Raw genomic sequence first — 13,086 nt, forward strand, 5'->3', positions numbered from 1 at the left:
ATTGAGAAACTGTTAAGCTCATGGTGGCAGATGCCAATTTTATAAAATTCTCATTTTTATTTGAAAGCTCAAATAAAATTTGAAAGCTCAAATTTTATCATTGGGAACAAATACTATCTACTGTTTTCCTTGGAGGGACAGGCTCACTTTCTTCATTCTCAAGAAATTTTCTGCCAAATATACAGATGAAACTGAACTCAAACAAGTGCATATGTTTTGTTCCTCAAGACAATCATATTTGGTGTGTAGCAGAAGTGCTTAGTGTGTATTTCTCATTTTTGTCACAAGAATATTAAAGAGATATGTACACAAGAGTTGGAATTTAGTAACAATAATATTTACATTTTCGTGAAGGATATTCTTAAGTGAAACTGGGGGCTTCTTAAAAATTTTTATTTTAACTTTGAGGGCCTGGTGGTGAAGAATACAATGGCTAATACTATAGTTTGGTGCCACTGTCTTGATTCATGCCAAGGTGTCAGCAGCTTTATTACCATTGCTTTTGTATCATCAAGAACACCATGTGTACACTTTCCAAATGACCAACACATGATATAAAATCAAGCACTGTCCTGATGGTGAAAAAGGTAAATTCATACTAGTATTACTTTGTAAGTAGTTCTGACCTTTTAGATCCTCAGATAAGGTCTCAGGGACTACTAGAGGTCCACAGACCGCACTTTGAAAGCTGCTGAGCTAAACAAGTGGTTCTTAATTTTATTAACACTCTTTTGAGAATCTATTAAAGATGTAGACATTTTTCCCAGAAAGATATACTTAAATACCAAATTTTATATGTAATTTTCAGAGGATTACAAACTTTCAGAAGCACTGGAACTATGGTTCTCAAACTTTGCATCAGTCACCTGATGGTTTGTTAAAACAGCTTGTTAGGCCACATTCCCCAAATTTCTCATTCATCTGGTCTGGAGTAGAGTCTGAGAATTCGCATTTTTAACAAGTCCCATCAGCATGCTGATGCTGATAATGACTTTCAGAGCAATGATTCTTAACCCTAGACCAGTTAAATCAAATTGCAGGAGTAGGGGTAGGGCTTTTTATTTTTTTTTAAACTCCTCTCGTGATTTTAAAATGCAGACAGGGTTGAGAATCATTGCTTTAGGACACATGGAACCCAGGTTAAGATTCCCAAGTCTAGTGAGATTAAGAACATCTAATATTTGCGCAACCTTTATGATTTAGAAAGTATTTGTACAATTATTACTACTTATAAGCTTATAAGGTAGTGATTATCTCAGGAGAAAACTGCCTTGGTATTAATGAAGTTTTAGAGTTATAGGAACTCTGGGCCTTGAGTCTGTGAAATGAACTCAAATTGCTGAAAGTTTTTAAGACAGTGCTATGTATGCGTACATATATTCCTAAATGGGCATTGGCTTTAGGGGTCGTGAAAGCCTGTTTTCTTAGATTTTGGTCCTCCAGGTGTGAGGCAAATAGGGACATGTCTCAGGATAGAGAGGCTCTGGCTGGTAAGTTTTGCTCAGTACACTCCGGTTGCTCAGGATTTCTCTGACCCTTTTCTAAGTTCTGTCACCTTCCTTGTGAATGCCTAATTGGGAGTCTACCTGTATTTTGCTTCCCACCTCAGGCAACTTTTATCTGCCTTGGTGTTAACCCTCCCCTCTCTTTTTTGGCTAGAGCTCCACTGGAGATACTGCTTTCATATTCCACATATAGCATAGGGGACAATTGGACAATGTTAGGGAGTCAAAAGGACACAATTCGAACACTTTTCTTTGGCCCAGCCTGTCTAGAATACGTGATCTTCAGCTCTTAAGTTGATGTTTCTTATTTCAGTAGCACTCAGCCTTTATTCCTTCTTCCCCAAGGAGGAATGATTTCTTTCATTGTTGATTTGTTTGTTTGTTTTTAATCCTCACCTGAGGAGTGAGGATGTTTTTTCCATTAATTTTCAGAGAGAGTGGAGGGAGAGGGGAGGCGTAGACATCGAGGGAGAGAGACACATCGATTGGTTGCCTCCCGCTTGTGTCCCAATCAGGACCTGGGATTGAACCTGCAACCCAGGTATGTGCCCTTGACGGGGAATCGAACCCGTGTCCCTTCGGTTCTGGGGCCAATATTCTAACCACTGAAAAAAACTGGCCAGGACTGTTCATTTTTTGTTTTGTTTTGGGCTGGAATCTGGGATTCCTTTCTTACCCTTTTTGCTTCTGGTGATTTCTCCTTGGGTTTGGGAAGGCACACATTCTTGACTACACTTGTTATTTAAATAATTTTCTTTAAGTATAAATGGTTTCCTTTTTAAATCAGGTCTGTAAAATGGAAAAATTAATCTGTCCAAGTCTGCCTTTGACAAATGAAAAACATGCAGCTTCATTGACTTTATAGAAGTCGTTTTGTAGTTTGTTTTCTAAACTGTTATTTTAGAAACAACAGGGAGTGACTCCTGATCTAATGAAGTATAAAATAGTTCTTTATTTAAAGGCTAATATAGTTAGAATTGAAATCAGAAGAGGAACCAGTAATGACTTCGAATATTAAATAGAAAATGTATTTTTCTTTGTCTTGGAACATTTATTATAAATTAAGCAGGAATCTATTACTGGGTGTCTATGGTTCTAAGTATGTTGGACTGCACAAATTTAACCCAGTATATGGAAAACCCCTTTTAAAGAATATGTCAAAAAATTTTCTTCAATCCCCAGATTAGAGAAACTGTGGCATGTAATTTTCTCCTTAAAATGCAATAAAACTGAAAATGTTGGGAGACCTTAGAAGGTATACCTGCACAAGAAAGTTAATAGAATTAGAATATCATGTTGAGTTGGGTCTGCTCTGCTAGGTACCCCTCTCTAATTTTGAGGCTGCCTCGGGCACAGCAGCCAAGATAAAAGTATGATTAAGATTTTTAATTCAGTAAAATTATAAGTTACTGTGTTTAATGAATGTTTGGAGATATTCACAGATATCTGGAATCACCAGTGTTGTCTTGGTGAATGATGAGTCTATTAGCCAGGAAAGAAAATTACTTTAAAAATTTTATAGCTTTTCCGTAAGTGTATCATAGCTCAATTTTATTTTATTGAAAGTAATTTTGTCATTGTTAAGAGATTTTTTTTTTATGTGAGTGGATTGAATTGATAATGCTTAAGAAAGTAAGTAGGTCATTTAAATATTTTAGATTCTAGTTTTTCCTAATGTTTTTAGAGAGAATAATGAACAAGTCACTTCTGTCACCAAGTACCTTTTTTATCTTTCCCAACTTACCTTCTGTGATATCCTTTGTCTGGAAAATAGATACAATATGTATAAAACTTCATGAGTTATTTTGGTTTGTTAAAAAAAGATCTGGATATTATCAGTAAGTTAGATGTCATTTAAAAATTAAGAAAATTGGTTATTACTCCCCCCTACTCCCTGCCTTCCCTCTGAGATTCTGCACACACAGACAGTAGGATGCTGAAGGCCTGGGGTGGGGGTGAGGGTGGGGCTGGAGGAGTCAAAGACGGGGGGGGCCATATGTAATACCTGCAACAATAAAGAATTATAAGAAGAAATAAAAAAGACTTCATGAGTTGTTTTCCCAGACAATCCCAAACTTCTTTTACTGTCACTTTGAGTCTCTTTTGTGTATAATCTTCTTATACTTAAGGGGAAAAATTAAAAATAAATAGATATGAGATAATACACATTTTCTCATTGGCTGTATAAGTATAGATCAATGATTTAGTAATTCAAATGAAGTACAGTGGTTGTGGCTTTCCTGGCAGTACAATTAGAGTGAAAAATGTCTTTAAGCTGTGACTTTGTTACCATAAACAAAAACATCACTTTAAAATACTGCAAACATTTTCAATTTTTTTCTTTTATTAAATTTTAGAAGTCATAGTTGTTTGTTACAAATTTAATAGTGGACAAAGTTGTTCCTTTGAAGCTTTAATTTTAGGCAGTAAAATGCTGAACATAAGTGAAACAATTTTCTGTCTCTAAATTCCTGGTGAATAGATATGAGTGACCTTACTTTTGACCTTGAAATGTTTTGAATGGCCCTAATTGAAACTATTTCTATACTAATAAAAGAGTAATATGCTAATTAGACTGGGAGACCTTCTGGACGTCCTTCTGGACAAAGCCGGGGGCTTGGCCAGCCTGCAAACCTCCCCCAGCCCCTTGCCCAGCCCGGCAACGCCCCGCAGCGGAGATCCCCACCCCGATGGGGGTGTGGCCAGCCTGCCAACGGCCCTCAGCCCCTCACCCAGGCTATCCATGCCCCCCAGCGGGGACCCCCACCCCGATGGGGATGTGGCCAGCCTGCAAACGGCCATCAGCCCCTTGCCCAGGCAGACCACACCCTCCCGTGGTTACCCTCACCCCGATGGGGGTGTGGCCAGCCTGCAAACCACCCCAGGCCCCTCGCCCAGGCTGGCCCTACCCCCCAAGGGGACCCCCACCCTGATCCGGGACCCACTTCAGGGCAGACCAGCCGGCTCCCACCTGTGCACCAGGCCTCTATCTATACTAATAAAAGCGTAATATGCTAATTAGACCAGATGTCCTTCTGGACAAAGCCGTGGTGGTGGGGCCAAGGCAGAGGCAGTTAGGGGTGATCAGGCTGGCAGGGGAGAGCAGTTAGGGAGATCAGGCCAGCAGGTAGGTGAGCGGTTAGGAGCCAGCGGTCCCGGATTGCGAGAGGGATCCCGGATTAGAGAGGGTGCAGGCCGGGCTGAGGGACACCCCCCCTCCCATGCACGAATTTCGTGCACCGGGCCTCTAGTAACATTATAATAAGGAAAATTATTGAGTATATTGAGGTTAGATTATGTGTTAAAAATTTAGGTTTTTCTCACAGTGTCAGCAACAATGCTTTTTAAAAAATTTCTTTGAATATGTGAAATAATGTAATTCTGGTATAGCATATTTTAAAAAATCTTGAATATGTGAAATAATGTAATTTCTGAAGTTAAAAAAAGGTTTGTGGTACTTAGTTTAGTAGTTGGAGAAGAACAGTTCATCAGGTGAACTTTTTATTGCTACTTGCTTGCCTTGACCCTCCCCAGAGGGCATCTCCAGGAACTGGGTTGCTTAAGCCAGAAACTTGGGGGTCAGTCCTTTTGGCTTTAAAGCCTATCCCAGTTTTCTCTTTTTTGAAACATCTACACTGCCACTATCCTATTCTAAGCCACCATCAATTCTTGCCTAGACTATGGAAAAATTTTTCTTAACCTGTCTCTCTGATTTTGCTCTTGACCCTCTCCAATTTATCTTTTATAAAGTGACTGATAATCCTTTTAAGACTTGGATAGAATCAAGTAATTTGTGTTATAAATGACTTCCTGAGTACTTATAATAAAATCAGAACTTGTTACTCATGACCTACAAAGTTGTGGTAGATATGGTTGGTTATCCACCCAATTTATTTTCTCTCTTAATCTTTGCTAAGAGATTATAGATTTTGTTTAGCAGCAGTGCACCCAGCTATAAAAGTCTTGATTTTCCATACATTTTGGGTAACTGGATAGATGACACACTTTCAGCTAATGAGATATAGATGAAAGTATCTGGAGAGGCTTCCTTAATAATAAAAAGCTAAGAGAAGAAAGCCTTTTCTCCCTTTGCCCTCTCTCCCTTCTTGTATGGGAACCTGGATGCAGTCAGGCTTAGAAGAGGTGTAGCACTCTTATGTAAACAGGAGGAAGTGACAAGCAAGTAGAAGAAAACTTACACATGCTAAGGATGCCAAAGTGGAGTTTTAAAGAGCTCTTAATACCATTGTTAAACTGTGCCAGCTTGAATGCTTTGACAAGTTGTGAGAGACATGTGAATCTCTACATTTTCTTTAAGCCTCTACTATTTTCTGTTATTTGCAGCCAAATATGTTCCTAATTGATATAAAGGGCCTATATGACCTAGCCCTTGCCCATTTTTCTGACCCTATCACTGTACTCTAGCCATATCAGCTAGCAGACAAACCCCTGCTCAAATCCAAACTCCTTACTTAGGACTCAGAGGCTCCATTTGATCTGGTTTTACTGACCTCCCTAATGTACTACTGTCCTCTCCATCCCCAAAGCAACAAAACATTAAAATATCCAATAATACTTGATAAATATGTGCAAGATGTTAATGAAGATAAAAACAAAATAGAAGAACTTAACAGACCAGAATTGAAGGAGAGGTGTATCATACATAGACTAGAAGACTCAATATTGTAAATTTGTCAACTTTCCAGGATTAATTCGAAGTAGTGAGTTTTTAAAAATAATTTCTAACATTTTCTTCATGGAACTTGAAGATATTCATATTGAACATCAAAGAGCAATAATAGTCAAGGTAATTTTTTAAAAAATATATTTTACTGATTTTTTACAGAGAGGAAGGGAGAGGGATAGAGAGGTAGAAACATCAATGAGAGAGAAACATCGATCAGCTGCCTCCTGCACACTCCCTACTGGGGATGTGCCCGAAACCAAGGCACATGCCCTTGACTGGAATCGAACCTGGGACCTTTCAGTCCGCAGACCGACGCTCTATCCCCTGAGCCAAACTGGTTAGGGCTCAAGGTAATTTTTTAAGGGTAACAAAGTAGATTGACATTGCCCTATTCAATATCTAGATTTATTTTCAAGTTAAACAAACTGACAGAAAAGATATGGAAAATTAGATCTCTAATTTAGAGATCTAAATTAGATCTCTAGCTCACATTACACTTATAAGTAGATTAAACATCTCAATGTGAAAAGCAAAATTATAAAAATAATCTAGAAGGAAATGTTGCAATAGGAAAGATGTCTTAAAGATCATGTAGGAAGCACAAACATTGTAGGGAAAGATTGATAAATTTTACTGTTAAAGTTTAAAACTTGTATGAAATCAAAAACATTGTAAACAGAGTTTAAAGACAAGCCATAAATGGAGAGAGTATATTTATAATGCTTACTAGAGGCCTGATGCATGAAATTCGTGCTGGCCTGTGATCAGGGCTGATCTTCCTGGCTGCTGGCAGCTGGGCCTGCCTCCTCCTGCTGCCACCCGGCTTTGCCTGGTGTCTGCTGCCATCCAACCCCTGGTTCCCTGTTCCCCATCAGGCAATTGGAGACTGCCAGCCAGGGTGAGGGACTTAGAGGTTGGCCGGCAGGCCCTGATCAGGTGACAATAAGAAACCAATAAGAAAAAGACAAAAAATTGGGTCAAGACAACAAACCAGTACTTAACAGATGAAACTTGAATGGTCAGTAAACATATGAACAGATGATTATATCAGTTTGCATCGGTTCAGCTATAAGTATCGAAAAATTCAGCTAACAGAAACATAAAGCCTAAGGATATTTTTTTCCCTCCTTGACAAGTTTAGAAGTAGGAAATTCAAGAGTTGGTTTAGCACTCTGTGAGCACAGTAGGGCTACATGCCAGCATTTTCATAGTTCTCTTGTCCTTCCCATCATGGTATCAGCAGCTCCAATATGATAACCTTCTATGAGAATTTTTTAAAGTAGAGAGGAACAGGAGAAAGGGACCTTTATCCTCCATACACCTTCTCTTAGTGGGGAGAAAAATCATTCCATAAGCTTCTAGATTTTTCCTTCTGTCTCATTGCCAGTTACTGACAGAGGGGAATGAATCACCCTTATAGCTTAGAGTAATCAGGATTCACCCCCTGAACTGGGGAAAGAATGGCCTTTTCTGACCATATTACTTTCTGTCCAATACCTGAGGAAAATTGAGTTTTTCTTTGCCAGCAAGAAGAGAAGATATTTGCCGTAATTATTAGCCTCTCATTAATATAGGTTGAACCAAACAATATTGATGACATAATATGAATATGTAATATATTCTAATAATATGAAATGTGGAATATAATGTGCAATATATTAACGTGAAATACATGGAAATATTCAAATATAATTAAGAAATATCTAAATACATAAACTTATGTGTTTAAAAACATGAAAAGTATAAAAATATGTGGGGGTGTAACAAACATTGGCTTATGTAATGGTATCTCTAGAGAAGAAAGTTGATGACTAGGATTAAGAGAGATTGCAATTATTTTATTTTCAAAAGTAAAATGCAAATATCTGAACCAAAAATGTAAATAGCATTTGTATTTTTTTTTTGCCTCTGCTTTAAATCTTATAAATTATATTAATGTATATACAGAGTAGGGAAATGAGTATTCTCAAGCATTTCGATTGAAAATGAAAATTGATAGACTGAATTAGAGGACAGTTTTGGACAAAGAAAGAAGTCTGGAAGTTTAATCATCAGAATGCTCATTTCATTACCATAATACAATTACTTTAAAATTGTCATGGGCTATTTTTCCCGTCTATTGATCTCATTAAAATCCTCATCATGCTGGACATTGCATAATGTTGGTGGCCTTTGACTTCCATAAAGTTGTACTTTCATGGTATGTTTTACCTTTCTCAGTGTTTATCCTAGCCCCATTTTGCTGCAGATCTTTTCTGGGTCCCCTACCCCTTTTTTTTCTGTCTAAAAATTATGATACTTCTTGTCAGTGTTCTGGTTCTGCATTTTCAAATGTCTGTATTTCCACTTGTTTGTCATATTGTTTCCTCAGACTCAGTAAATCCAAGCTTGAATTGTTTCACTTCACCACCCATTTCATTTAGTTTGGCCACCAGTCCCAAGAGTAAATGTTTTGGCATTATCTTTTATTGTTACTTTTTAAATAACTTGTCAACAAACCATCACCACATATTTCTAGTATCCATACATTTTTCTCCAATTATCGTACTGTTATGTTGAGTGTTTGATTTGGTTGTCAGCAATGTTTAAATAACCATTATCTCTTAGAATATAGTCATACATTTGATTTTGTCTTATAAGCATGAGGGGAAAGTGAAAGCCTTGGACAGGAGTCATGTGTTGCCCAGCACACAGAGGTATTGAAAAAAATTTTTTAATAAACTGCCCAAATACTAAAGGAAGAGCTTTCTTAGTTCTAAATTTTCTGAGATGAAAGAATCCATTTGAATATTAGCCTTTTTTTTTTTAATACTTTTTTTTGCTATAGAATATAGATAGCACTTCAGTTCTTATTTGTTGATATTGTTAAAGGAATTCTAATGGTTCTTTTTGCAAAATTGATTTAATGTAAGATATTTTCCCTCTTTATTTTTAGGTTTTGGAAGGAAGGATGTCGTAGAACATTTGCTGCAGATGGGCGCTAACGTCCATGCTCGTGATGATGGAGGTCTCATTCCACTTCATAATGCCTGTTCTTTTGGCCATGCGGAGGTGGTGAGTCTGTTACTGTGCCAAGGAGCCGATCCAAATGCCAGGGATAACTGGAATTATACCCCTCTGCATGAAGCTGCTATTAAAGGGAAAATCGATGTATGCATTGGTAAGTATTATTTGCTGATAACTAAGTTGTAAGATCAACCTGACAGGTATAAAATTTTATATAAAGCTTTCTGTTCTCATTTCCTATTATGATGGAAATAGTGTTTCCTTACAATTAGCAGGGTGGTCTTTATTACTTCTTATTCTTAAAGGCGATTATTTTCCATCAAAAGGGAAGTAAAGAGACAGCAATCTAAAGTTGGTTAAGAACAAGATTCACAACATGAACCCTCCAAATGCAAGTCAAATGCTAACTGGTATGGAACTCAGTTTTGATAGATTACTGTTATCAAATTTAGTTAATTTACAGTCTCTTTAAAAGACTGCAAATTTCCTATCCTTGCATCAATGAGAACCATTATAAAGTACAAATTCTTACTGAACTGGATGACATATTTGGATGCTTTAGTTTGATTCAAGGAACATTATCAAAGCTTTTCTCTTTATGTTGCTGAAATTGAACACCAGCTATTTTATTAGGACTGGAATGCTTTGAGTGAGTAATTCAAATATATTAATTCAAAGCTTAATATTTTCAACATGTGCCATAGTCTAAAGAAAAAGCAATTTCAGGGAGAACCAAGATGGCGGCGTAGGGAGCGGACCTGTGTGTGCTGCTCTCTCACAGCATCATTGAAACTATCAACTATGAAGTAAACAACCGCCACTCAGAACCATGGGGAAGTTGGCCCAGTGGGAGATCTACAACTGGAGGAAAAGAAAGAAGCGCAGTGAGACTGAGTGGGAGCTACGGAGGCATCAAAACCAGAGGTACGCAGTCACACGCCACGCGGGCTGCAAATGGATTCTCGGATTTTTACGAACCCTCGAATCCTCTGGGCTTGCTCCGGGCGGGTCTCTGAGGCCCCAGATCCCACAGGGAGAGGCGGCCACGGCCTTGCTGTGGTCGGAGAGCGAGGGAAGCTCTGATACGCGGCTGCTCGCCGGCACCGAGGGACAAGAAGTCCTGGTGTCCCGGGGAGGCGAGGGGCGCGGAGACGCCGCCATCGCTATTTCATCCATGCTGGTGACTCCCTGTGACCCCGCCCTACCCTCAGGGCTGTGCCAGAGGCACAAGAGGGAATGACTGTGCTTTTACAAACTCTCAAATCCACTGAGCTGGTTCGGGCGGGTCTCTGAGGCCCCAGGCCCCAAGGCGAGAGACGGCACGGCCTTCCAGCGGTCAGGAAGCGAGGGAGGCTCTGGCGCTCGGCTGCTCGCCGGCACTGGGGGACGCAAAGTCCTGGTGTCCTGGATAGGCAAGGGGCCACTGAGTCTCCGCCCCGGCGACTCCCTGTGATCCCGCCCTACGCAATTTACATTCCCATCTGGGCTGTGCCAGACCCACAAGTAGAAGCGCCTTTTCTTCTGCAAACTTTCAAATCCACTGAGCTGGTTCAGGCGGGATCATGAAGCACCAGACCCTACGGGGAGAGGCAGCACGGCCTTGCAGCCATCAGAAAGCGAGGGAGACTCTGTTGCACAGCTGCTCGCCGGCACTGGGGGACACAAAGCCCTGGCAGAGAGTCAAGGGGCCGCGGAGACTCAGCCAGTGCTATTTGCTCCGCCATGGCGACTCCCTGAGTCTCAGCCTTAATTAATTTACATCCCCATCCAAGCTGTGCCAGGTGCACAAAAAGACCCACCTGCGCTTTTGCAGCCTATCCCAACAAATTGCAGACTTCAACTGCTCGCAGCCATGAGAGACACACTCAAGAAGCAGACCCAGGAGAACCAGGATGGCGGCATAAGGAAGAGACCTGTGCGTGCTACCTCGCACAACAACATCGAAACTACCAAATATCAGACAAACACCTATCATACAGAACCATGGGAAACTTGGCCCAGTGGAAGCTCTACAACTGGAAGGAGAGAAAGAACATTGAGACTGAGTAGGATGTGACACCAAGTACAGAGCCCAACCCAACAAACTGCAGATTTCAACCCCTCGCATAGAAAGAAGCGCATAGAGACTGAGTAGGATGTGCTGAAGCACCAAGTACTGAGCCCATCCCAGCAGGCTGCAGATTTCAGCTCCTTGCATCTGGGAGGGACGCAATCGGGGGGCAGAGTCGGGTCCGGGGCCGGCCAGGGCTGGGCCTGACTCGGCCGGCACTGTGGAACTGCTGTACCAGCAAGCGCACAAACATGCCCACTGGTCCCAGTCTCTGGTGGGGCGCTGCGGGACAGCAGACAGGCAGTCTGTGCACTTGGTGGAGGGCAGGAGCGCTGGATGTGCAACCACCAGGAATGCCTGGAGATTTTGTCTAGTGGGGAGCCGCCGGCAGGGGACAGAGGGCCAAACTTCCTGTTTCCCCGGTAAGGCTGGGATGGCCCCGGTGAGGTTGAAACGGTCCCGGTGTGGTAGGGACGACCCCGGTCAGGTCGAAACGGCCCCGCTGTGGTAGGGACGACCCCGGCGAGGTTGAAACAGCCCCCGTGAGGTAGGGACGACCCCAGTCAGGTCGAAACAGCCCCGGTGTGGTAGGGACAACCCCGGTCAGGTTGAAACGGCCCCCGTGAGGTAGGGACGACCCCAGTCAGGTCGAAACGGCCCCGGTGTGGTAGGGACGACCCCGGTGAGGTTGAAACAGCCCCCGTGAGGTAGGGACGACCCCAGTCAGGTCGAAACAGCCCCGGTGTGGTAGGGACGACCCCAGTGAGGTTGAAACAGCCCCCGTGAGGTAGGGACGACCCCAGTCAGGTCGAAACGGCCCCGGCGTGGTAGGGACAACCCCAGTCAGGTTGAAACGGCCCCCGTGAGGTAGGGACGACCCCAGTCAGGTCGAAACGGCCCCGGCGTGGTAGGGACAACCCCGGTCAGGTTGAAACAGCCCCGGTGTGGTAGGGACAACCCCGGTGAGGTTGAAACGGCCCCCGTGAGGTAGGGACGACCCCAGTCAGGTCGAAACGGCCCCGGCGTGGTAGGGACAACCCCGGTCAGGTTGAAACGGCCCCCGTGAGGTAGGGACGACCCCGGTGAGGTTGAAACAGCCCCCGTGAGGTAGGGACGACCCCAGTCAGGTCGAAACGGCCCCGGCGTGGTAGGGACAACCCCAGTGAGGTTGAAACAGCCCCCGTGAGGTAGGGACGACCCCAGTCAGGTCGAAACAGCCCCGGCGTGGTAGGGACAACCCCGGTCAGGTTGAAACAGCCCCGGTGTGGTAGGGACAACCCCGGTGAGGTTGAAACGGCCCCCGTGAGGTAGGGACGACCCCGGTGAGGTTGAAACAGCCCCCGTGAGGTAGGGACGACCCCAGTCAGGTCGAAACGGCCCCGGCGTGGTAGGGACAACCCCAGTCAGGTTGAAACGGCCCCCGTGAGGTAGGGACGACCCCGGTGAGGTTGAAACAGCCCCCGTGAGGTAGGGACGACCCCAGTCAGGTCGAAACGGCCCCGGCGTGGTAGGGACAACCCCGGTCAGGTTGAAACGGCCCCCGTGAGGTAGGGACGACCCCGGTGAGGTTGAAACGGCCCCCGTGAGGTAGGGACGACCCCAGTCAGGTCGAAACGGCCCCGGTGTGGTAGGGACGACCCCGGTGAGATTGAAACAGCCCCCGTGAGGTAGGGACGACCCCAGTCAGGTCGAAACGGCCCCGGCGTGGTAGGGACAACACCGGTCAGGTTGAAACGGCCCCCGTGAGGTAGGGACGACCCCGGTGAGGTTGAAACAGCCCCCGCGAGGTAGGGACGACCCCAGTCAGGTCGAAACGGCCCCGGCGTGGTAGGGACAAC

General features: G+C 43.3%; 1 protein-coding gene across 1 annotated transcript in view; it reads left to right on the plus strand.

Moving 5' to 3' along the window:
- The window catches only part of TNKS (tankyrase), a 151,492-nt gene that overhangs the window by 8,534 nt on the left and 129,872 nt on the right, over positions 1-13,086 (plus strand). The window contains exon 2 of the mRNA XM_070408327.1: positions 9,128-9,352. Coding sequence (XP_070264428.1) covers positions 9,128-9,352 — 225 coding nt within the window. The remainder of the gene's footprint in view (positions 1-9,127; positions 9,353-13,086) is intronic.

The sequence above is a fragment of the Myotis yumanensis genome, unplaced genomic scaffold (genome assembly GCF_028538775.1).
Source record: "Myotis yumanensis isolate MYYU_CA2020_CCGP unplaced genomic scaffold, mMyoYum1.0.hap1 SCAF_3, whole genome shotgun sequence".
Taxonomy (NCBI): domain Eukaryota; kingdom Metazoa; phylum Chordata; class Mammalia; order Chiroptera; family Vespertilionidae; genus Myotis; species Myotis yumanensis.